Source organism: Geotrypetes seraphini, chromosome 5, assembly GCF_902459505.1.
Source record: "Geotrypetes seraphini chromosome 5, aGeoSer1.1, whole genome shotgun sequence".
NCBI lineage: Eukaryota > Metazoa > Chordata > Amphibia > Gymnophiona > Dermophiidae > Geotrypetes > Geotrypetes seraphini.
The window spans coordinates 94,600,093-94,625,051 of NC_047088.1; the positions used below are offsets into that span (position 1 = coordinate 94,600,093).

Genomic DNA, 24,959 nt, shown 5'->3' on the forward strand with positions numbered 1-24,959 from the left:
GGACAGGTGATACAAAAACGAGACGTATGGTCACATTAGCTATTAGTGAAATTTGCTAAATTTCTATTATTTCCCACAATAAAGTGCAGATAAAGCAATGTTACTTACCGTAACAGTTGTTATCCAGGGACAGCAGGCAGCTATTCTCACTAGTGGGTGATGTCATCCGACAGAGCCCCGATACGGACATCTTGAAAGCATGTCTTGCTTGAAGAAACTTAGAAGTTTCGAGATGCCCGCACCGAGCATGCGCCAGTGCCTTCCCGCCCGATGTACCTGGCGTGTCTCCTCAGTTCAGGTAGATAGCCTGAGAAGCCAACCCAGGGGAGGTGGGTGGGACGTGAGAATAGCTGCCTGCTGTCCCTGGATAACAACTGTTACGGTAAGTAACATTGCTTTATCCCAGGACAAGCAGGCAGGTATTCTCACTAGTGGGTGACCTCCAAGCTAACCCCAATGGGATGGTGGGAGAGTTGGCAACTTAAGAGAACAAATTTTGTAATACAGTTTGGCCAAACTGTCCATCCCGTCTGGAGAAAGTATCCAGACAATAATGAGAGGTGAATGTATGAACCGAGGACCAAGTGGCGGCCTTACAAATCTCCTCAATCGGTGTCGATCTGAGGAAGGCTACAGAGGCCGCCATTGCTCTGACCTTGTGGGCTGTGACCTTACAGGGAAGGGATAAACCAGCCTGGGCATAGCAGGAAGAGATACAAGCCGCCATCCAGTTAGAGATGGTGCGCTTCGATACAGGTCGTCCTAACTTGTTTGGATCAAAGGAGACGAAAAGTTGAGGTGCAGTTCTGTGTGGCTTTGTGCGATCCAAGTAGAAAGCCAGAGCACGTTTACAGTCCAGAGTGTGCAAAGCAGATTCCCCAGGATGAGAATGAGGCTTTGGAAAGAACACTGGAAGCACGATGGATTGATTGATGTTAAATTCAGAGACCACTTTCGGTAAGAATTTTGGATGAGTACGGAGAACCACCTTGTCATGATGGAATACAGTGAAGGGTGGATCTGCCACTAGGGCCTGAAGCTCACTGACTCAGTGAGCTGACGTGAGGGCCACCAGGAAAACCACTTTCCAGGTGAGATACTTAAGAGGAGCCGTTTTGAGAGGTTCAAACGGCGGCTTCATAAGATGAGGCAGGACAACATTGAGATCCCAAACCACAGGAGGAGGTTTGATAGGAGGATTGACATGAAAAAGTCCTTTCATAAATTTGGAAACCACAGGATGAGCAGACAAAGGTTTCCCCTGTAGAGGCTGATGGAAAGTCGCAATAGCACTCAGGTGGACTCGTATAGAGGTAGACTTGAGACCAGACTGGGACAGGTGTAGAAGATAGTCCAACACAGACGATAGAGAAGCTTGTTGAGGTTCTGTAGCATTGGAAATACACCAGGTCGAGAATCTCGTCCATTTTTGGGAATAGCATTGTCGAGTAGCAGGCTTCCTGGAAGCCTCCAAGACCTCCCTCACAGCTTGGGAGAACTGGTGAGGGGTTATGTTGAAAGGAACCAAGCTGTCAGGTGGAGAGACTGCAGGTTGGGATGAAGCAGTGAACCTTGATGTTGAGTAAGCAGTGAAGGAAACACTGGAAGAAGTATGGGCTCCCTGCTGCTGAGTTGAAGTAGAAGGGAGAACCAAGGTTGTCTGGGCCACCGAGGAGCAATCAGGATCATGGTGGCATGGTCTGATCTCAACTTGACCAGAGTCTTCTGAATGAGAGGAAAGGGAGGAAACGCATATAGGAAGCGATTCCCCCACTCCAGCAGAAAGGCATCTGCCTCGAGGCGGAGAGGAGTGTAAATCCTGGAGCAAAACTGAGGCAGTTTGAAGTTGTGGGGGGCTGCAAAGAGGTCTATCTGAGGCGTCCCCCACTGAGCGAAGATCTGATGAAGGGGTTTGGAATGGAGCGTCCATTCGTGAGGCTGGAGAAGACGACTCAATTTGTCTGCCAAGACGTTGTCCTTCCCCTGAATGTAGACCGCTCTGAGGAAGGTGTTGTGGCGAACCGCCCAATCCCAGACTCGAAGAGCTTCCTGACAAAGAGGGGCCGAGCCCGTGCCCCCTTGTTTGTTGACATAATACATGGCGACCTGATTGTCTGTGCGAATAAGGACCACCATGTCATGAAGTAGATGCTGAAAAGCTTGGAGAGCATTGAAGATGGCCCTGAGCTCCAGAAGATTGATTTGATGGAGTCGTTCCGCACTGGTCCAGAACCCCTGAGTTCGTAGACCATCCAGGTGGGCCCCCCCATGCATAGTTCGATGAATCGGTCGTGAGAACTTTCTGATGGGGAAGAGAGTGAAACAGCAAACCTCTGGATAGATTCGAAGAGGTCATCCACCAGAGAAGAGACTGCCGTAGAGCAGGAGTGACGACAATGTGACGGGACAACGGGTCGGACACCTGAGTCCACTGAGATGCCAGGGTCCATTGAGGAATCCTGAGATGTAGTCTGGCAAAAGGCGTCACATGAACTGTAGATGCCATGTGGCCCAAGAGAACCATCATGTGTCTCGCCGAAATGGACGGGCGAGAAGACACCGACTGGCAGAGTAGGAGGAGAGCATCCATGCGTTGAGGAGGAAGGAATGCTCGAAGTTGAATGGTATCCAGAACAGCCCCGATAAAGGGGAGAGACTGAGTGGGCTGGAGATGTGATTTGGGGAAGTTGATCTCGAAGCCCAGACTCTGCAGAAAAGAAATTGTAGTCAAGGTCGCCGAAACGACCTCTGGAGCCGACGGTGCCTTGATGAGCCAGTCGTCGAGGTATGGAAACACCTGGAGACCCATGTTCCGGAGTGCTGCGGCCACCACCACCAGACACTTCGTGAAGACTCTGGGAGACGAAGAAAGGCCGAATGGAAGCACTCGATATTGGAGATGTAGATGTCCCACCCGAAATCTGAGAAACTTGCGGGAGGCCGGATGTATCGGGATGTGAGTGTAGGCCTCCTTGAGATCCAGAGAGCATAACCAATCGTTCTGCTCGAGTAGGGGGTAGAGAGAGGCAAGGGTCAGCATACGGAACCGCTCCTTGACCAAAAACTTGTTGAGGACTCGAAGGTCCAAAATGGGACGCAGATCGCCCGTCTTCTTCGGAACCAAGAAATACCGGGAGTAGAACCCCTGGCTTTGCTGATCTACTGGCACCGGCTCGACGGCTCGAAGCCGAAGCAGAGCCTGCGCCTCCTGTAGAAGAAGGGCGGTCTGCATCGAGTTGGAAGGATACTCTCTTGGCGGGTGGTCCGGGGGGACCCGTTGGAAACGAAGAGAGTATCCCTCTCTTACGATGGTAAGGACCCAAAGGTCCGAGGTGATCGACTCCCATCGATGATAAAAGTGGTGGAGTCGACCCCCGATGGGAAAAACAAGGGAAGACAGAACGTCGGTTATGCTCCCTGGAAGAGAGTCAAAAGGGCTGAGTAGCCTTGGGTGCAGCCGGCATCTGAGGCTTCTGCTGAGACTTCTGTGGAGGCTGCCTCTTCGCAGGCTGTCTCGCTAGGGGAGCCTGTCTTGGTTGATAACGCCTCTGGTAGATTTGAGGCGGCCTAGATGGACGAGACTGTTGAGGCTTAGGCTTAGGACGCAGAATGGATTGAAAAGACTTCTCGTGGTCCGAAAGCTTCTTAGTGACAGTCTCGATAGACTCATCGAACAGATCCGCTCCCGCACAAGGCACATTAGCCAATCTGTCTTGGAGGTTCGGATCCATATCAATAGTGCGAAGCCAAGCTAGGCGACGCATGGCGACTGAGCAGGCCGCAGCACGTGCCGAGAGCTCGAAGGCATCGTAGGAGGATTGCATCAGCTGCAGCCGCAACTGGGACAGGGTAGCCACCACCTCCTCAAACTGGAAACGAGCTTCAGCATCGATGAAAGGGACGAACTTGCGGAGGACCGGCAAGAAGAAATCCAAATAAGAAGAGAAGAAAAAATTGTAATTGAGCACTCGAGTCGCCATCATCGAATTTTGGTAAACTCGTCTACCAAACTTGTCCATCGTTCTCCCCTCCCTGCCCGGGGGCACAGAAGCATAGACCTGGGAAGGGTGAGAACGCTTGAGAGAAGACTCGACCAGTAGAGACTGATGAGAAAGTTGAGCTCCCTCAAACCCCTTGTGGTGAACGATGCGGTATCGAGCATCCAGCTTGCTGGGAACCGCAGGGATAGAATACGGTGTCTCGAAACAGCGCATGAAAGTCTGGTCCAGCAATTTATGCAAAGGAAGCCGAAGAGTCTCCGCCGGAGGGTGAGGCAAATGCATCGTATCCAAATACTCTTTAGAATATTTAGATCCAGTATCCAAAGTCACATCTAAGTCATCCGCCATCTGTCGGAGAAAAGATGAGAAAGACAATTGGTCCGCCAAGGCCGGCCGCCGAGACGGACTAGACGAAGTGGAAGCCTCCGGGTCTAGAGAGAGCTGAGACCGGCATGGAGAATAAGAGGTAGAGGGTTCCTCATACTCTGGTCCCTCCGGTTGGGAAACATCGGACGATGCGTATCCCAAACGTTGCATCTTTTTCTGTGGGGACACTTCCGAATGACGTGAGGAGTGTCGAGATGAGTGACGAGAACGATGCCCCTCCCGATGCCGGGATGGGGATCGAGAACTTCTGTGCATCGCACGATCCCCCGAAGCCTCTAAGGAATGGATGGGGCTCGAAGCGGTGGATCGCAGAGGTGGCAAGGACGCGGACTCACGCAGCGCCACCCAAGTCTGGTATGGAGTGCAGAAGAACTCTTCCTGCGATGCAGTATGCCCAGGACTCCGAATATCAGGGACCGTCCCAGCGCCCTGTTGCCGTGGAGGAGTAATGGGCTCTAAAGGTGGCATATCCGGAAGGGAAGCCCTCCTGGAGACATCCGCCGCCCTCCGCCGATCCCCCTCATCGAGCAGCGAGATCGAACGGCGAGGGGGAGGGGGAGGGGGCGGACCGCCCTCAGGGACCGGTGCTCGGACTTCACCCTGGATGTTGGCGATAAGCCGGGGTCCCATAGTTTGCATAAGCTCGACAAACTGAGCTTCCAGCAGGGATCGAAGCGAAGCCGATATGGAGGGATCCGCACTGAAAGGGGGTCCTCCTGCACGGTCTTCGCGCTCCTTCGCGGCCAAGTGCTTCTGCTTAGTAGCTTTGGGCACCTTAATGACCACGGGAGGGACAGTGGAAGGCGGTACCTGAACCGAAGAGACAGAGGCAGGCGCCGCAGCAGAACTGGAAGCCGCAGCCGGTGTAAACGATGCTGGCTTCACGATGCTGGATGCTGGAGTCGTCGATGCAGGTTTCGAGCGAACCGGCGAAACCTCAGCAGATGTAGAAGCAGACAGATCCTTGGCAGTCTCCATCTTGAACATCGACTCCCAAAGTAAGCAACGCCGCTTGAACGAGCGCGCGGTGAGCGTGGAACAAGGCCTGCACGATTTCGGAACGTGGTCCGGACCAAGACACTGGAGGCAGCGTCGATGCGGGTCCGTCAACGAAATCGCACGCTGGCACTTGCTGCACTTTTTAAAACCGGTGATTGGCCGTGACATAGGCCGGAAAATCGACGCTGCAATGTCGAAAGAGGTAGGCCGCAGCCACGAGGCCGGGCCGGCCGAACCGCCGGAAGAAATAATTTTGAACTTTTTTTTTTTTTTTTTTTAAAGAAAGTAAAGTAAAATGAATTTTTCAAAGAAATAAACCAAAACGCGGAATTAGAAGGCAAAGAAAAACTGAAATTCAGTCAGCGCAGATTGAAGATAACTTCTCAGCTCCGCGGAAAGAAAAGAACTGAGGAGACACGCCCGGTACATCGGGCGGGAAGGCACTGGCGCATGCGCGGTGCGGGCATCTCGAAACTTCTAAGTTTCTTCAAGCAAGACATGCTTTCAAGATGTCCGTATCGGGGCTCTGTCGGATGACATCACCCACTAGTGAGAATACCTGCCTGCTTGTCCTGGGATAATGAAGGTTCATTTAATAAAATACTGCTAGATATTTTGCATAAAATGTATTTTTATCAATGTATCATTGCTGAGTGTGAAAAGATAAAAGTTATAGCTATAATACCAAGAAATTTGCTCCATTAATAATAGCAAATTTTAAGAAAAACTGAGCTTTATGTATCAGTGGCTTTGAGGGACCCCAGGATGGTTTTTAAGGGAAGGTGTGGTTCATTGGTAGAGCTGCTGCCTCTGTATCTACAGGTTGTGAGATCAAATACCAGTGCTGCTCCGTGTGACCCTGGGCAAGACACTCACCCCCTCTTTTATGAAACTGCGATAGCAGTTTCTAGCCTGGGGAGCCGCGCTGAATGGCCTGCGCTGCTCCTGACACTCATAGGAACTCAATGAGCATCGGGAGCAGCGCAGGCCATTCAACACTGCTCCCTGCACTAGAAACTGCTATCGCAGTTTCATAAAAGAAGGTCTTAGGCCCAGATTCACTAAAGATAGCGACTCAATCACTGTTGGCCGATTCTCTGGCCAATTTTTAAACAGCGATTGACTCACTATTTAGCTTGCATGCAAATTATTTGCACAGAGCCTTGACAGCAGTGACAGGAGGCTTCTTCTCCTGTCACTGCTGTCAGGGCTTCTGCTGGCTTTTTTTCTTTTCTTTTTTTAATGAGCCAGATATTTTGCGTGTATCGGGCCCTTAGTCCTCCAGTGCCCACCATTTTGAATGCCAGCTTTGAATGCAAAGCCACAGAAAGGCAGTAAACAAGTCCCCATTCCCATTTCTGATCAAACACAAACAAATTCATACGGAAAACTTCAATTTGCATAGTTTTTCCAACTTTAGGTTTTTCTGGACAAACCTATTTTCTCCCTCTTAAGTATTACTAGAAAATGTCTTAAGTAGGTATACCCCTTTGTATGTTTTATCAAATATGTCTGCTTTATCCAAGTCCACTATTTCTCATGTATATGATGATTTGATATTTTGTCAACAAACATGACATGGATCGTTTGATTTAATGTCTTTTTAACTCTTAACTTTTGAAATTTGATTTGATATGCCTATATATGTTGATTTGGTATATTGACATCTATTGGGGGGAAGGTTAATGTAGTCGTCCTATTATGTCTATGTTACATGTATGGCGATCGTAGGGAGTATAGGATATTATGTATGTAATATGTAAACCGCATAGTTGTATGGGGTATATAAATTTTTTAATAAATTAAAATAGTGCTACTATCTTTTCATTCACATACTTGAGTAAATGTTTATCTGTTCCTTCAGATACTTTATATGACATGGTCATTTGGAATAATTAATCAGATCTAATTGATAAATCTCCAATTATTTGGTCTATATGGAAGAAGTATAATATATGGTACTTAAGTCAATTGCTAAATAATGGTACTTTAAAAACATTTGAACAGTTGAAAGAGGAATTTCATCTACTCGATTCTCATGCCTTACTACCAATAAGTCCATGCCTAGCGCTTTTTATATCCTTTATCTCTCTTTCCAACTTCTTTCTCTCTCTCTTTCTATGGCCTCTCTTTCTATGGTCTCTTCTCTTTTTCGCTCCCTGTTACTTTCTTACTTACCTTTTGCTTTCCCTTTCCACCCTTCTTTTTCTTTCCTTTCCCTCTTTTTTCCCGACTTTTCTTTGTTTCCTTTTTTGAATACTTTTTCATTACCTCTCACAACACCCTAGAATATTTTTGCCTTTTACATTACATTAAAGCATGTATATGTTATTTCTCTGTTTCTGAATATTTTGTAATGTAATTACTTAAAATTTAATAAATATTTGAAATGGAAAAAAATATTAAATGTACTGCAGTATTCAGGGCTGTTTGAAGCTTCTTAAGTGTCTTCCTTTTGCAGTCCATGTAGATAACATTAGTCAGTGTGTGATAGAATTAAAATCTGAATGATCAAACAGAACATATCTCTCCCTAACTTCTTTCCCTGGATATATCAGGCACAACTTGGATTCAAGAGATAGTTGATATGATAATCCATGGTGGAGACATAGAGATGTGTCAGCGGGCACCCATCATTCTTCGGCAACCTTTTATTGAGCATCATAGTACACTTATGCCCTCAGGTAAGTGTTAGTCTTTGCTCTGCATCATGTAATAAGCAGGTCATTTGCACTTAGGCCCAAATTCACCAAAGATAGCGACTCAGGCCAGGATTCACTAAACCTCCAAACCGTGCACGATCCATTTCCATTTGCATGCCGGCCAACTGATTCAGTAAAGGCCTGCATGCAAATGGGGACGATTGTTAGCATGCTCCCTACACGCTCCCTACCCAAGGCCAGAGCGATCCCCGCTCCTGCGCACACCCTGACAATAGTGACAGGAGAAGCAGCCTCCTGTCACTGCTGTCAGGGCTCAGCCCAGCCCAGATCTCTCTTACCTACTCACGGACTCTCCTGCTCTCTGCCGCCGTTCCCTGCAGTGCATGCCCTTGGTTTTAAAGCGGGCCTGCACTGCGTGGAATGGCGGCAGAGAGCAGGAGAGTCCGGGAGAAGGCAAGAGAGATCTGCCCGACAACCCCCCCAGGCCCCGATCTCTCCTGCCTGCCCAGCTGCCCACCCCCCCCCCCCCCGAGAAAAAAGCAGGAGGGATACCAACTCCCTCCTGCCATCAGCGTTTTTTTTGTTGGGTTTGTTTTTTAAATGCTGCATGCATGCAGCACGGCCCTCGCCCCCCCCCCCCCTTCCTGGCATGGCCCACACCCCCCGGCACCAAAATAATGGCCAATCAGGAACTTCCTTAGACTCCTCCCTAAGGAAATCCCTGATTGGCTGAGGTGCCCTGGCCCCTCCAAAGGGAGGAGCCTGAGGCGCCTGAGCCAATCAGGGCCTTAGGACCCTCCCCGTGCAGCACATGATGCACCAGGCATGGCCTTAGGCCCAGTAGCATCGCGGCCGGGTGGAGGAGCAGGAGCAGGAGCAGGAGATGTTGGCGATTCCTCCTGCTCCCAACTACAAGGTAAGAGATGAGGGGAGAGAGGGGAGTAGGCATTGCGGTGGCAGGAGGGGGTGGGCATCCCTTCTTCCATTTTGGCATGGAGGGTGTTTGGCATGGAAGGGAAGTGTATGGCACGGGGGGGTGTTCCGCCAGCGGGCGGATGGGGGAGACGATGGTGCTTAATGGCAGGAGGGAGTGGACATCCCGCCTGCCATATTTTTAAGTGCAGTGGGGGAAGCATCAGGTGGCAGGAGAGGGTGGGCATCCCTCCTGCCATTTGTGGGTCACCACATGCCGGGGGGTGCGCATATGTCAGGGGTGGGGGGGACATGATTTTTGTTTTTTGTTTTTTTTGACAGGTCTGCCTGGATTTTTTTTTGTTTTAAAGAAAATGAAAACAATACAAAAAGCCAAAAAGTACAGCAATCAACACAGCAAAATCCCTCCCCCCCCCTCCCCAACAACATTACCCAGCACAAACTGTTGTACAGGAACTTTTCAGTTCAATGCAAAAGAACACACTCAAAAAAAAAAAAAAAAGAAACCCCCCAAATAATTCACCCATTCCAACCCCCCCATCCAAGAAGCCCAAAATAACACTACAAATAACAAGTGTGTGTACATCACAGGTCAAAACACAACTCAAGAGAGCACTATAAGGGCCGAGCCAATCCTCCAAACCCCTTGCGCCAAATTAAGGAGAGAGATATATCCAGCGTACATAAGGGTCCCAAATTTTAGAATAAGAAACCAACGTATTATGGCGCATGGTCATCAGTTTAGACATCAGTTGCAAGTAATCTAAACGAGAATATACAGCTGCCAAACCAGGGATATTGGGAGAACACCAGCATTGCGCCAATGCCAAGCGAGCAGCTGTAAATACATAGGCTGCTATTTTCTGCTCAGGAAGAGTAAAACCAGGGACACCAACATTAAGCAGAGAGCAGTCCATTAGAATACAACAATGTTTTTTGAGACTCACAGTTCGACATGTCCACCAGATATGTAGGAAATCTCCCTTCTTTGCACAGCCACGCCAGCAGCGATCCGTACCCTCAGAAAAAATGGAAAATAACCAGGAGGGGGTATAATACCATCTATAATACATTTTATAGCCATTTTCTATAAAATTAATAGATAAAGTCAATTTCAACAATTTGCGATATAATGCATCCCCACTAGGCAAACTATGTCCCACAGGCATATCTTGTACCCAGGCCAATTTATAGGGATCAATAGGGAATTATCGTTTCAATAAAGCCTGATACAAGCGAGAAACTCCCCCTCTTCCAACCCCAGCCCGTATAGCTAATTCAAGCCAAGTATCACTTAACGAAAGCTTCCAAAAGGCCCATTTATAAAGATAAGTCTGTAAGTGTGTATATAAAAATGAATCCATAGCCACCAAGCCATATTCCTCCTGTAACATTTCAAAAGGATGCATAGTGATCGTCCCAAAGCTGAGGCCCTTGAAAGCTAAGGTATGAAGGCCCGTGGGAATCCACTTGAGGCGAACTGCGTCCTCCCAACCTGAAGAACCAGCAGGCAGGCAACTATAGCCATTTGAGAAAAATACTGATGCTCCAGAAACATTCACTTACGAATCACAAACCAGCAAGATAAAACAGTCCGTAGGTAAGGGTTAGGCCATTTCAAGGCCATTCGCAAATGAACACTATGCACCCATAGCAGGGCCACCATCAGAAATTTCTTGGCCCCTTACTGAGCAATCCTATTGGGCCCCCCACGCATCCCTTCCCCCCCCTCCGACCCCTCCCCCCTTCTTCCATGGGCTGAATACACACATACTTTTCTCTGTCGCCGCACTCTTTGACCAAAAGATTTGTAAGCCTGCAACCACGTCAAGGTAAACTCTATCAGCAGGGCCCTAACCTAACCTAAACTAAACTAATCTATACCTATCTATTCTAAACTAACATATGTCTAATACTGAACTAATAACAAACTAACAAACATCTGCATAATAAATAACTAATAAATAATAGTGCTAGTAGCTATAATTCACTTTTGAATGTAAAATCTCAGTTACGGATTTCTTTTGACCTGTGTAGGCCAGAAGTAGATCACAATTGCACAATATTTTTTGTAACAAGTATTAATTGTGTTTTTATAAATACTGTAAGCTTAATAAATATATCAGAAAAAACTACACATCTGAGCGCATATCTGAACATACACATCTGTATGATCCCATCCTCCTCAGCTTGCCTATAACTGCATCATGCATGTTAAAAACGATATGTTGATATGTGCACCTTCCTTCCTTCCCATCCATCCTCTTCAGCCTGTCCTTACACATCCACAGTTGCATGTTAATGATGATGTATATGTTATGATGATAAATAAGTGCATATGAGCACATCATTAACATGCAGCTATAGATGAATATAAAAAAGAAACAATATTCTGTACAATTGTCAATTTATAAATCAGCGTCTTCTCCCCACTCTCTCTTCCCCATTTCCCTTCAGCGTCCTCAGCCCACTCTCTCTCCACTTTCCTTCAGCGCACGCACATAAAAACAAGCAAGTAATTTATCATTTTCATTCTATTCATTCATAGAAATTAAAGTCTAAATAATGTCAGTCACATAACAAAACATAATTTTACAAAAATAATTCTCTGCACAGTCAAGCCTGCAAGGATTACTAGATGTCTTTCAGCAGCTCCCCTCCCTCCCTCCCCCTTACCTTGGTGGCCAAGTCAAAATGATCTACCAACAATAAAATTTTAAAAACACAAAGCACGCTGTACGCAGAGAAAATGTTAATTATCATTTATATTCCGCGGGTTTTCAAAGAGGTCAAGGCAGATGACTTTATGCACTGTCACCTCAGTAACAACTATACAAAAATAGACAAATATTCCCCCTCCCTTTTTACTAAAACGCGATAGTGGTTTTTAGCGCAGGGAGCTGCGCTGAATGCCCCACGCTGCTCTCAACGCTCATAGGCTCCCTGCACTAAAAAACGCTATTGCGGTTTAGTAAAAGGGGGCCATAGTGCAAAATATAGACAGCATATATAAATTCTCAAAGCAGACACATTTTGATCACTAAATTGAAAATAAAATCATTTTTCCTACCTTTGGTAATTTCATCAGTCTCTGGTTGCACTTTATTCTTCTGACTGTGCATCCAATATTTCTTCCCTTATTTCAACCTCCTGTATGCTTCCTTTCCTCCAGACCTCATTCCCTCCCCAAACTTTTTCTTTGTTTCACCCTGTCCCTTCTTTCTTTTTCTCTCTCTCTCCATACCCCCTTTCTTTCTGTATGTCTGTTTTTCTCTCTCTCTCACCCTGCCCCCTTCTTTCTTTCTCTCTCCACACCCTCTTTCGTTCTGTATGTCTGTCTTTCTCTCTCTCTCCGTGCCCCATTTTTCTTTGTTTCACCCTGCCCCCTTTCTTTCTTTCTGGCTTCCTGTCCCCCCTTTCTTTCTTTCTCCCTGCCCTCCCCTATGCCACCACCATTGGGAAAATGCTGCCACCACCACTGGGGAATAGGCTGCCACTGCCGCAATCGGGAACAGGCCAGTGCTGAGTTCGCCCTGCTTCTCTTCCCCGCGGGGCTGACCAACTCTTGCCACCCGACATCAATTCTAACGTCGGAGAGGACGTTCTAGGCCAGCTAGGCAGCGATTGGCTGGCCCAGAACGTCCTCTCCGACATCAGAATTGACGCGAGTGGCGAGAGTTGGTCGGCCCCACAGGGAAAAGCAGGGAGAACTTGATGCCAGCCTGTTCCCGATGGCGGCGGTGGCACTCAAGTGGCTAAAGAGCCTAGTTTGCCAGCCTAGGGAGAACACTGGAGGGTGGCCATGTAAACCCGGGGTGGGGCGGGGCAGACTGCCCCCCCCATCCTCCCCCACCTTGGTATGCCACTATCTGTACCTCACTCCCTCCCTATGACCAAAAATTCTCCTTTCTTCTATTCCCCATGTACACAACCATCTCTTTCCCTCCCTTCCTCTCTCCCAAGTCCATGCCTTCTATGTCCAAAAACCCATTGCCTCCCCCACCTCAGCATCTCTTTCCCTCCCTTCCTCTCTCCCAAGTCCATGCCTTCTGTGTCCAAAAACCCATTCCATCCCCCACCTCAGCATCTCTTTCCCTCCCTTCTTCTCTCCCAAGTCCATGCCTTCTGTGTCCAAAAACCCATTCCATCCCCCACCTCAGCATCTCTTTTCCTCCCTTCCTCTCTCCAAAGTTCATGCCTTCTGTGTCCAAAAACCCATTCCATCCCCCACCTCAGCATCTCTTTCCCTCCCTTCTCTCCCAAGTCCATGCCTTCTGTGTCCAAAAACCCATTCCATCCCCCACCTCAGTATCTCTTTCCCTCCCTTCCTCTCTCCCAAGTTCATGCCTTCTGTGTCCAAAAACCCATTCCATCCCCCACCTCAGCATCTCTTTCCCTCCCTTCTTCTCTCCCAAGTTCATGCCTTGTGTCCAAAACGCACTCCCTCCCCCTTTTGTGTTCCGCGTTTGCCTCCCAGCCCATCTTTGCAACTTTCTGAGCAAAACGGAGCTCGAGCCGAGAGGCTTGTCTCCTGTTTCCTGCCTGCCCTGCCACGCACAAATAGCCAACCGGAAGTATTCTCTGACGTCAGCGCTGATGTCGGAGGGCAGGCTTTGCTTAAGCCCTCCCTCCGACGTCAGCGCTGACATCCGGGAACACTTCCGATCGACTATATGTGAGCGGCAGGGCAGATAGGAACAGAAGACGAGCCTCGCGGCTCGAGATGTATTGAACTCCGCGGGTCCCCCGTCCAGCTCTCTCCTGTGCACCTGGGGCGGACTTCCCCCCCCCCCCCCAGGTACGCCTCTGGGCCCGGCGGTTGAAGAACTGTGGCCTAGGACCCTGGGGAGCCCGGGTCCCCTGTCGGCTCCGGGCCCCTGAATGCAGGACTGGTAGTACTGCTCTGATGGCGGCCCTGACCCATAGCAGCATCTTTAGAGAAATCCTGGGGAGAAAGCTCTGTTCCATATGAATCCACGGCCGGTCCTCATAAGTAACCCACATAACTACTTCCTGTAACAAAGCAGCCTGGTAATAAAGCCGAAAGTTAGGGATCCCCATATCCCCTTCCAATTTAGGTTTATACAGAATACCCCGGCGAAATCGTGGTGGCTTTTTCTGCCAGATATAAGAAAAAACCTTACGCAACAATGAACGAAAAAAAGCATCTGGCAATGCAATGGGAAGAGCCAAAAAAACATAGAGCAATTGTGGGAGAAGCATCATTTTAATAGCCGACACTCTGCCAATCCAGCTAAGATTCAACCCCTCCCAACGCTCTAGATCCTCAAAGCATGTAGGCGCACTGGAAAATTAAATCAATACAAATGAGTATGGTCTGTGGTGAGATTGACTCCTAAATAGGTAATAAAACCCCAGGAAAAAAGGAAAGACAGACTGCAGATGCTGAATTGCAGGTTTCTGCAGAGTGAGATTTAAAATTTCCGATTTGGTCATATTGACTCGAAAGCCTGAGAGGGGGCCAAAAGTATCCAATTCCTGAACTACTACTGGCAAAGAACATTCCGGATCACACAAAAGGAGTACGATATCATCAGCATACAAAAAGATTTAATAATGCTGGGTACCCAAACAAATCCCCTTAATCTCCTCCCGGTGTCAAATCCGACTCGCAAAAGGTTCCATAGATAGTGCAAAGAGCAAGGGAGAGAGGGTACAACCCTGATGAGTCCCTCATTCCAGGGTAATAGTAGGCAGCAATGTCCCATTAAGTTTGAATCTGGAAAGTGGGGTTTCAAGTTTTATTTTGACTTGATGAATCGCTTATTTACTTTACTAAGCGATTTACAAATTTTAAAAAAGGTATAAGCAAATACCAATTTAGTCATTAAATATAATGGGTTTAACTGACAGACTTACAGACTAACAGATACATAAGGTAAGAAGGGCAGAACTACAATTGTATTTATTAGAATATAGGAGAAGACATGAATGGAGAGGACAATAGGGAGGGGGAAAGTAAAAAATAAGAAAGGACTAAAATGAACTTTAAGCATAGATAAAGATTAAAAGCGTCTTTAAAAAGAAAACTCTTCAGATTGCCTTTAAAGCGACTTAAGTCATTTTCTTCTCTTATATAATGAGGTAAGGTATTTCATGTTGCGGGGTATCATACAGCAGCTGTAGCCACTCATAAAAGCGGTGACCAAAACCCATTTTACACAAAACTGCAAATAAATACACCCAACTCACCCGATCAAACGCTTTTTCAGCGTCCAGGGATAAGACCAAAGCGGGGGAGCCCTCTTGCCGAACATACCACATCAAATGTAAAGCAGACTTAATATTATCAAACGTCTGTCATTGGGAAATAAAGCCAGCTTGATTAATATGAATTAATCGCAGCATATAGGTCTGTAATCTCAAAGCCAAAACTTTAGTAAAGATTTTATAATCAACATTAAGCAACGAGATCGGCCTATATGATGCACAAGAAGAGGGATCTTTACCTTGCTTATAAATCAATGTTACTGCTGAAGTCCGCCAGGGCAGCGGATGAGTCACATCGAAATGATTAAACACCCGAACTAAAACCGGTATCAATAATTGCTGAAAAGTTTTGTAAAATTTATTAGAAAAGCCATCCAATCCAGGGGCAGTGTTCAAAGAGAGAGATTGAATAACCTCCTTAACCTCAGCCGCAGTGATAGGTCGTAAAGACGGGTAGTTTCCCCCTCAGTCAACCTCTCCAAGGGAATCTGATCTAAATATGCCACAATTTCCGATTCCCAGAAAGCCGGATCCCTCTGATATAGTTCCTGATAGAACTGCAAAAAAGCATGCCCCATATCTTGTATCGAGGTACAACAGACCCCCACAGAATTAACAATGTGAGAAATATTATTTCTAGTGGCTTGAATTTTCAACTTTTGTGCCAAGAGCTTACTGCCATGATCATCATATTCAAAATATTCTTGACGTGTCTTCCGTAGGGCTACCTCAATATTAGCCAATTCCAGATCCTTCAAATCTAAACGTAGTTTAGCTAACTGAGCATTATCTTGGGACCGACCCACGACATCCCTTAAGTCGGGACTCAAGAACGGAAAATTCCTGTCTCGATTTTTCTTTTTTAACATGGGCTTGCAAAGCAATAACTTTCCCCCTAAGGACAGCTTTTATAGCTTCCCATAACAAAATGGGATCAATACCATTAATATCATTCAATTCAAGATATTCTGTAATATCCTTAGCCAATTGTGTCACAGCAGCGCCAATAAACTATCATTAAACCGCCAAGACACCACCGGGCAGGGCTGGCCTGCTTCCCCTAGGGTCAAACTTAAAGCAGCATGATCCATCAAAGTAGTAGAGTGAATCTCACACCACTGGACAGAGCAACCCAACGTCCCATCCCCAAACCAGTAATCTATACAAGAATCTATGTTATGAATGATAGGTATAATCTCGTTCTCCAGGATGTTTAAAACGCCAAACATCCTGGAGTCCCCAATGTAGAAGCAATGTATGTAATCCCTGATGATCAGCTGGCGCAACTGAGGACTTACGGGAAGAGCTATCATAAACGGGGTCTAGGACCAGATTGCAATCTCCTCCCAGAAGCAAGAGACCCTCAACATATGGCTAAAGAGTGTCGTCAAGGCGTGCGAAAAATTCCCCCTGTCCTGAATTAGGAGCATAACAGTTACAAAGAGTATATACCTGATCAGCAAAAAAGATACAAAGCAATATATAGCGTCCCTCCACATCTCGCACTTCTTTCAGCACTTGAGCTTGCACACTATTATGAATGAGAATAGCAACCCCCTTAGTTTTTTTAACCTGTTGATTCCGAGCAAAATAAATATGAGAAAACCCAGGAGGACGCAACATATGCTCATGCTTAGGCAGCAGGTAAGTCTCCTGTAAAAATACAATTTGAGCCCGATGACGTGTCAATTCCTTATAAAGGAGATCAAGTTTCAAGTTTATTAGGATTTTATATACCGCCTATCAAGGTTATCTAAGCGGTTTTTACAATCAGGTACTCAAGCATTTTCCCTCTCTGGCTCACAATCTATCTAACGTACCTGGGGCTATGGAGGATTAAGTGACTTGCCCAGGGTCACAAGGAGCAACGTGGGGTTTGAACCCACAACCCCAGGGTGCTGAGGCTGTAGATCCAACCACTGCACCACACATTTCATCAGATATTAAGCCCTCACACATTAAGGGACACAAATTTCAACGTACACATACAGTCACTGACATAGCAAAATTTCAAACACAGACAGCTTCATTAACCCCCCCAAAAAGCACACAAAAAAAATCCCAGCACACCCCCCCACCCCCACCCATCCAGTAATCCCACACAAGAGAGTACTAAAGAAAGAAACCAGCACACTCCTGCGATCCTAGAAGGGAAGGGCCCCTCTCTATTTACCCTCCCAAATTGAGGAGCCCACTAGCCAAATAGGCTGGGGTTCAAGAGAAAAGAAAAAAACCCTCTCTGAAAAACCCATCGAGAGCAAAAACTTCAACCCACATGCAAAGGAATCATCCCCAAATTTAGGTCTCACAGCAAAAAAATTATATCAACCAATACTGCTCAAGAAATGCTACACACAGAGTAACAAGGCAAATCCCCCAATAAACCAGTCTCTTCAGGTGCCTGAGGGTAGACTCTGCTCCGGATCCAACGATTGACGTTTCAGATGGCCACCCTCCCGATGAGTACGCTGCCATTGAAGTTGCGAAAGTCCAGGCCCGTGAGGGCGAACAGCAGCCATCTGGTCAGGTGAAGAGGAAGAAGACTCCCCAAATTGAACTTCAGGAGAAATCTGCGATGCCTCCAGCAGTGATCTCACCATACACAGAGAGCCCTCCAGATAAAAAAGAAGGGGAAAGGGATGACGCCATCTATATTTAATTTTTTGCTCAATTAAGTAACGTAGCATAGGTTTCAATTCTGCCCGCCTGTGCAAAGTTAACAGCAGACAGATTTTGATACAGTTCAAATTCCACTGAGCCCCAGGTAAGTACAGGGAGAGACCTGGCCTTCGGCAAAATAGCTTCCTTAAGTTTAAAATCTTTAAAGCACACCATGATATCTCTAGGCTTGTTACCCTGGGGAGAAATTAAGGCTCTATGAGCATGTTTTATATGTATGTCCGCTTCAGATCAAGCTTCCGAGTCTGCATCCAGAAGTAATAATGTGATTTGTTGCGCTACCTTCTCACAGTTCTGATACTCAGCAGACTCAGGTATACTCCAAATTCTTAAATTGGATCGTCGGTTCCTATTTTCTAGGTCTTCCAGTTTGTCATAAATATAGACCTGTTGCGTTTGTAAATATTTTGTGCGGGAATCCACGATAGCCAGCTCAGCACGTTGATTCTCCAAGGAAGTTTCCACCTCCCCCACACGATTACCAAGTGCCGCCAATTCAGCACGAAGATCTTTGGCCAGAGTTGTAAACTCGCCTCGAAGCCCCTTCATATCTGTGCAAATTTTTTTAAAGAGCTCCCGCACCTCCAACAAAGGATCAGGCGGGGAAGTAGAAGAATCCTCTTCAACTGTATCATTCACAAGCGACAGAGCAAGCAAGCTGCTCCCGGATGGTGCCATCTTAGAGGCCTCCACGTGTAGCGGTCCAAACGCGAAATCTTTCAGCGTTTTGCGGGCAGAGTGAGCCATAATGGTAGTAGCAGATGCTACAAGATAAAAACAACCAAACCAACGCTAAAGTGGGTTGAAAACGCGATTTAGAGAGGGTTAAACTTGAAAATAATGATCAAGGCATAAGGAGCTGAGCAGTCATCCGTCCATTCAGCCCAGTGATGTCACTTCCCCCTTCTTTTTTTTTTTTTTTTAAGGGGCAGATATTTTTCGTGTGTAATTCACGCAAAATATCTGTGCCATGGGAAAGAAAAATGAAAAACACAAAACAGGCAGACCTTTCAAAACACCTGCAGTCAGGTTTTAGGATCGTAAAACTCGATGCCAAATAGCCAAGCAAATTTTAGTGAATCAATCGCTTAGCTATTTTTCATCGGGTTTTACAAATTTGCATGGCCGGATCAGGAAATGGGCAATTGAGGGGGAAAGCATGTAATGTGCAGCTTTGTGAATCGGTTGGACAGCAGAGATCGTCGCTAAATCTGTGAAAACAGGTTTAGCAACGATCGCTGACTTTAATGAATCAGACCCTTAGTTAAGAGATTTTCTGACAGGCATCCTGAACCTCTTTAGGTGACCCCCCTTCCTTTTTACTAGGGATAGTGGTACTCTGAGAGCTCCATGCCTGCTAGGGTTTCTGTAAAGGCATGGCATAAATCAATGTCTCAAGATTTCTTCTTCAGGTCTAAAGCTGGCAGAGGCAATGCCCCCTCCAAGGATTCTAAAGACTCATCTCCCTGTACAGCTGGTGCCCCCATCCTTCTGGGAGAAGGACTGTAAGGTAAGAAGTAAGAAGAGTGCTGAGAAGAGAAATGGTAAAGAAGGGTCTGCCCAAATATTCACTCCACAACAACTACAGTATATACACAGAAGGAAAGGTATCATCATCTCTTCCATTTTCCCTACTTTTATCCCTTAGATAATTTACATTGCTCGAAATGCCAAAGACAGTCTGGTCTCATACTATCATTTCCAGAGAATGAACAAAATGCTTCCAGATCCGGGCACCTGGCAAGAGTATTTTGAGAAGTTCCTGGCAGGAGAAGGTGAGTGCTTATGACTGGGATCTGGTTTCATCTCTCTCATCTGTGGAGAGATTTGGCATAAGTGCTAAAAGATGATACTGCAGCATCAATCATAGGACCAGAGAGCCACCGACTCTCTTCTTTCTCCTGCCCTCTTTCAGTGCCCTGGGGCCCATGGCATGATCATGTGAAAGGATGGTGGAAGGCAAAAGAACGTCAACGCATCTTATATTTATTCTATGAGGACATGAAGGCGGTAAGAAGCATGGAGGACATGCCCTAGAAGTGATTTCTCAGACAAACCAACTGCTCCACGTGATTTTCCTGTCTCTCTTGCACTGATTTTTCTGAGGGGCAGTGGTGATTTTGTGCCAGGTCACCAACATTGAACCTTTTTACATCAGTGGCCTGCAAGGTCCAAAGGGAAGGAGGCAGTGTTGGTGATCTGTTGGGTCAATTTGCCAGGAAAAGCATTAGCCGCCCCCATTTACCAAGTGAAGAGGATCTGACATCATTGGTCCGCATGGATCACAGGGACAAGCATAGTAAGAGCAAGAAAATGGAATGAAGGGTATTGGTTTGAGACAGGTTCACCCCACTAAAGGGGGGAGGGGAAAGAAAGAAGTTCACCACTGGCTTAATCTCTCATCTGGTACGTTTTTGTTTATCACCCCAGCTGATGGGTGGTTATTTGTCCTTCTCTCTTTCTTTGATAGGATCTTGCCCGTGAGATTCAGAAGGTGATGAAATTCCTGGAGAAAGATCTCAGGGAGGAAGTTATAGAGAAGATCATTCGACACACCTCCTTTCAAGCTATGAAAGAAAATCCTATGACCAACTATACCTTTCTTCCCTCGATCGATCACTCCATCTCTCCATTCATAAGGAAAGGTGACATCTGCTAGGCTTGAGACACTTCTCACCCCTGCTCAGGCTAGAAATAAGCAGAGAACACAGCAATAATGTCCAGTGGGAATGGGGGTGTAACTGGAAGCATCACTCCTGAGGGGAATGAATTATGAGGAAAACAAATACATTACTGCCTCAAGACAAGAGTTCTCAGCGCTAAGCTATCAGGGACAGAGAAATCATTCTTCCATTCAGACTGCATTTGCCATGTCATCTCCTCCACTGCTCTCTGCTTGGAAGTAAAGCATCACCCAGAGCTGTCAAGTTACTCAGTTTCAGAAGGAGGATTTTAGACCAGTCCTGTATTTCTAACAACTTCATCCTGATGCATTCAGCACTGTTTTCAATGGATAGTCAAGAACTACAAGCACTGCCCTACTTTGGGAGATAAGGTCAATATCAGGACCAGTCAAAAAGTTTCCTTTTTGTAACTGGTAAACTTGGCAGCTCTGCTCACCAGGCAGCCTCAAATGGTGCTTCCTTGAGAGCATGAATAAAGTGTCATGCCCAATATTCCTGTGTGCCAGAGAGCATGGATAAATCTTCCGATATTTAGCCAGCAATGGTCAGTATTTTTTTAAAAAACGCTTACCATCACCAGCTGATTTAGCCCCCAACATTCAGTGCCGCACCATGACTGGCACCGGCGCTGAATATTGGGGGCTAAGTCTGGGCGGCGTGGCCACCCAGAGCTTATACAGGCCCTATTTGAATATCAGGCCAGGATCCACATAAGTATTTTTTGTTTTTTAATTAAAAAAATAAAATCTGGAGCCCTCAATCCTCCTTCCAACCCTGCCCCCCCTCCCCCCCGCCCATGATACGCTCTCTGTTCTCCATGCCAGCCTCCCTGGGCCTACCTAAATACCTGGTGGACCAGCAGGGATCTTCATGGAAAGGAGTGCAGCCCCCCCTCGCAGCAGCCTTTCAAAATGGCTGCTATGACTTTTACTTTGTGTAGTACTGCAAGTTGCTGCAAGAGGTCACGGCAGCCATACTGAAAGAGGAAGCAGGAGCAAGGGTGTTGGTTTTCTGCCGCTGAAGACCTCTTCTGGATCACCAGCTATTTAGGTAGGCCCAGGGGGAGGCCTGCCTAGGCAGCGGAATAGGTAGGATGGGGAAGGGCCGGTCTGGCTGGGGGTAAAGAAAGCATCCTTGGTAGGGGGTGGGGATTGGGAAGGGAATTGGGAATGCCAGGTTTTATTTTTAATTTAAAAACAGAAAATACTTATGTGGGCCCCAACCCAATATTCAGCCAGGGCCTATATAAGCCCCAGCTCCACCCCAGTGCCACCTGTGACCAGTTCACTTTTTTTTGGGGGGGGGCTGGTCAGAGCCGATGTTCAGTGACACTGTCTAACTTAATGCCCCTGAATATCAGCGTTTGGTCACTGATTGGCGATTTAAGTGGGCCAGAGCCTCTCTGGCCTATTTAAATCATTCTGAATATCGGCCCCAAAGTGTCATTCCTGAAAATACTGTGCATAATGAGATTGATAGGTGAGACATTCTAGACCAGGGGTCTCAAAGTCCCTCATTGAGGGCCGCAATCCAGTCAGGTTTTCAGGATTTCCCCAATGAATATGCATGAGATCTATGTGCATGCACTGCTTTCAATGCATATTCATTGGGGAAATCCTGAAAACCTGACTGAATTGCGGCCCTCAAGGAGGGACTTTGAGATCCCTGCTCTAGACAGATGAGTAATACCCCTATAGCCTCATGCATCTGCAGAAGGAATCCACACCAAATTTTTCCTTTTGCCTCTGATGTACTTCACTGGGCTCCTTAGCACCACCTACAATTAGTACCCAAGCACTGAGAGCCACCCAATACATGTGAAGTAGAGGCACCTGTAACAACAGGCTTGGCAACAAATTGTTCTGCTCAAGAAGTAAATCTGACAGTAATGCTTCAAAGGAGCTCAAAATTACTCCCAGATAAAGCTGGAACATATATACAGTATTTCTCCCAGCCCCCAAGGGCTAACAGGTGTCTAAGAATCAACTTGGAGAAGCATAAACAGATTGAAACTGTAGACAGGTGCAGGAAGGACTGGGCGGGAGCCTAGAATGTCTCACCTATCAACTGGAAAAGAACTTATCAGGGTAAATACATAATCTCTTTTTCCAGTGCAATAAGTGAGTCATTCTAGGCAGATGGGATGTACAAAAGCAGTCCCCAAAAAGCTAGGGCGGGCTTGCTGCGCCGACCCTCAAGACTGAGGACCCCAAAGGCAAAGTCCTGTCTTGCCACCACAACCACGTTGTAGAACTTGGCAAATGTTTGAAGAGAAGACCACATTGCCATCCTGCAAATCTTTGCAGGGGAGACATCTCTAGCTGTGGACCACAAAGAAGCCATACTCTTGGTAGAATGCACCTTAATAGAAACAGGGGACTGTTTCCCAGAAAGAATGTAGGCTGACAAAATAGCCCTACTGATCCAGCTGGAAATCGTAGCCTTGGAAGTGGGAGTGCCCCATCGAACCAAATGAGCCAGCATAAACAGACGGACAGAGAGATGGAGCTTGTTAGTGACCTCCAGAGATTGCAGAAGCACTCTGCGCACATCCAGTTTCTGCAACAGACAATCTTGCATCTTGGAATCAGTAGGCTGAAAGTAGAGAATGACATGGTGGTTGTTACCCGCGGCTAGCCACGGGTAACCCGCCGAAACAGTGACCAAAAAAAAGGTCACCGCGAGATCAGGGACAAGGCCATTCACCACCCCTTGGAGCAGTGAATGATGAGCACGCGTGGTGAACGAATGTGCGGTCTGGCAGCCCCCTCTCTCCCGCCGGCCATCCGGCCGTGCATCTCCCTACCTTCCCTCCCTTTCCCTTACCTTCTCTTTGTGGCGAAACTGGCGATTTCTATAAGGCTATGCGCTGTATTACAGCTGGAACCTTGAAGTCGCGTTGCGTTGCCTGCTGGAAGTCTCCTCTGACATAACTTCCTGTTTCCGGTTGCATCGGAAGAGACTTTTCCAGCAGGCAACGTGATGCGACTTCAAAGCTCCGTCTGTAATACAGCACATAGCCTTATAGAAATCGCCAGTTTCGCCATAAAGAGAAGGTAAGGGAAAGGGAGGGAGGGAGATGCACGGCTGGCTGGCGGGAGGGAGCTACTGGAAGGGTGCTGGAGGTGGGGGGATGGAGAGGAGAAGACGCTGAACCAGCCTGAAGGGAACTGAGGAAGAAAGAGAGGGTAGAAGACGCTGGGAAGTGGAGAAGACGCTGTGAAATGGGGAAGAGAAAGTAGGAAGAAGATGCTGGGAAATGGGGAAGAGAGAGTGGGGAGAAACGCTGGGAAATGGGGAAGACAGAGTGGGGAGAAGACGCTGGGAAATGGGGAAGAGAGAGGGGAGAAGACGCTGGGAAATGGGGAAGAGAGAGTGGGGAGAAGATGCTGGGAAATGTGGAAGAGAGAGTGGGGAGAAGACGCTGGGAAATGGGGAAGAGAGAGTGGGGATAAGATGCTGGGAAATGGTGAAGAGAGAGTGGGGAGAAGATGCTGGGAAATGGGGAAGAGAGAGTGGGGAGAAGACGCTGAAGGGAAATGGGGAACAGAGAGTGGGGAGAAGACACTGAAAGGGAAGAAGACAGAGATGCCAGACTATGGGGAAGCGGAGGGAAGAAGATGGGTGCCAGACCAATTGGGTGGGGGGTGAAGGGAGAGGCAGAGTAACAGAGCAAATAGAAGGCGCATAGAGACAGCAGACAGTGGATGGAAGGAATTGAATGAGAAAATGAGGGGAGCAGAAACCAGACAACAAAGGTAGAAAAAAAATTTCTATTTATTTATTTATTTTGCTTTAGGATAAAGTAGTATATTAATTGTGTTTATAAAAATTTATAAACAAAGCCCTGCCAGATAGACATCTCTTTCTCTAGTTCAGCAGCCAGAACTTTGATTTATAAGGAAGGAATAAGCTAAATATTGAAGTACTGAGGCTTGTATGGATGCTGCGGGGACAGGGCGGTGAAAGGGACAGGGTGGTGAAGAGGATGGCAGAGACAGGGACTGGGCGGTGAAGAGGATGGTGATCCGGGGATGGGGCAGTGATGGGGACAGAATTTTTCCCCTTGTCATTCTCTAGCTGACAGGCAGGCAAACGCACTTCCTGATTAACATGGAAAGCTAAAACCACCTACAGCAAGAAGGAAGGAACCACCTGTAGGAAAACCCCAGTCTCCAAGATACAGAGAAATGGGTCTCTGTAAGAAAAAGCCTATAGGTCTGACACCCATCATGCTGAAGTACCAGCAACCAGAAAAATGGTCATGAGAGTCAGGTCCAAGAGGGAAATCTCCTGAAGGGGCCTTGGTAAGGTAGACAGCACCAGGTTAAGGTCCCAGGAAGGGAAAGGTTGCTGAACCGGTGATCTGATATGAAGAGCCC

General features: G+C 47.1%; 1 protein-coding gene across 2 annotated transcripts in view; it reads left to right on the forward strand.

Moving 5' to 3' along the window:
* LOC117360945 (sulfotransferase 1C1-like) overlaps positions 1–24,959 on the forward strand; it is a 57,672-nt gene that overhangs the window by 15,312 nt on the left and 17,401 nt on the right. Inside the window, exons 3-7 of one of the 2 annotated variants that reach the window (XM_033945618.1) lie at positions 7,946–8,071; positions 19,306–19,403; positions 19,542–19,668; positions 19,809–19,903; positions 20,364–20,538. In XM_033945618.1, coding sequence (XP_033801509.1) covers positions 7,946–8,071; positions 19,306–19,403; positions 19,542–19,668; positions 19,809–19,903; positions 20,364–20,538 — 621 coding nt within the window. The remainder of the gene's footprint in view (positions 1–7,945; positions 8,072–19,305; positions 19,404–19,541; positions 19,669–19,808; positions 19,904–20,363; positions 20,539–24,959) is intronic. The other variant, XM_033945619.1, reaches the window with a different exon arrangement.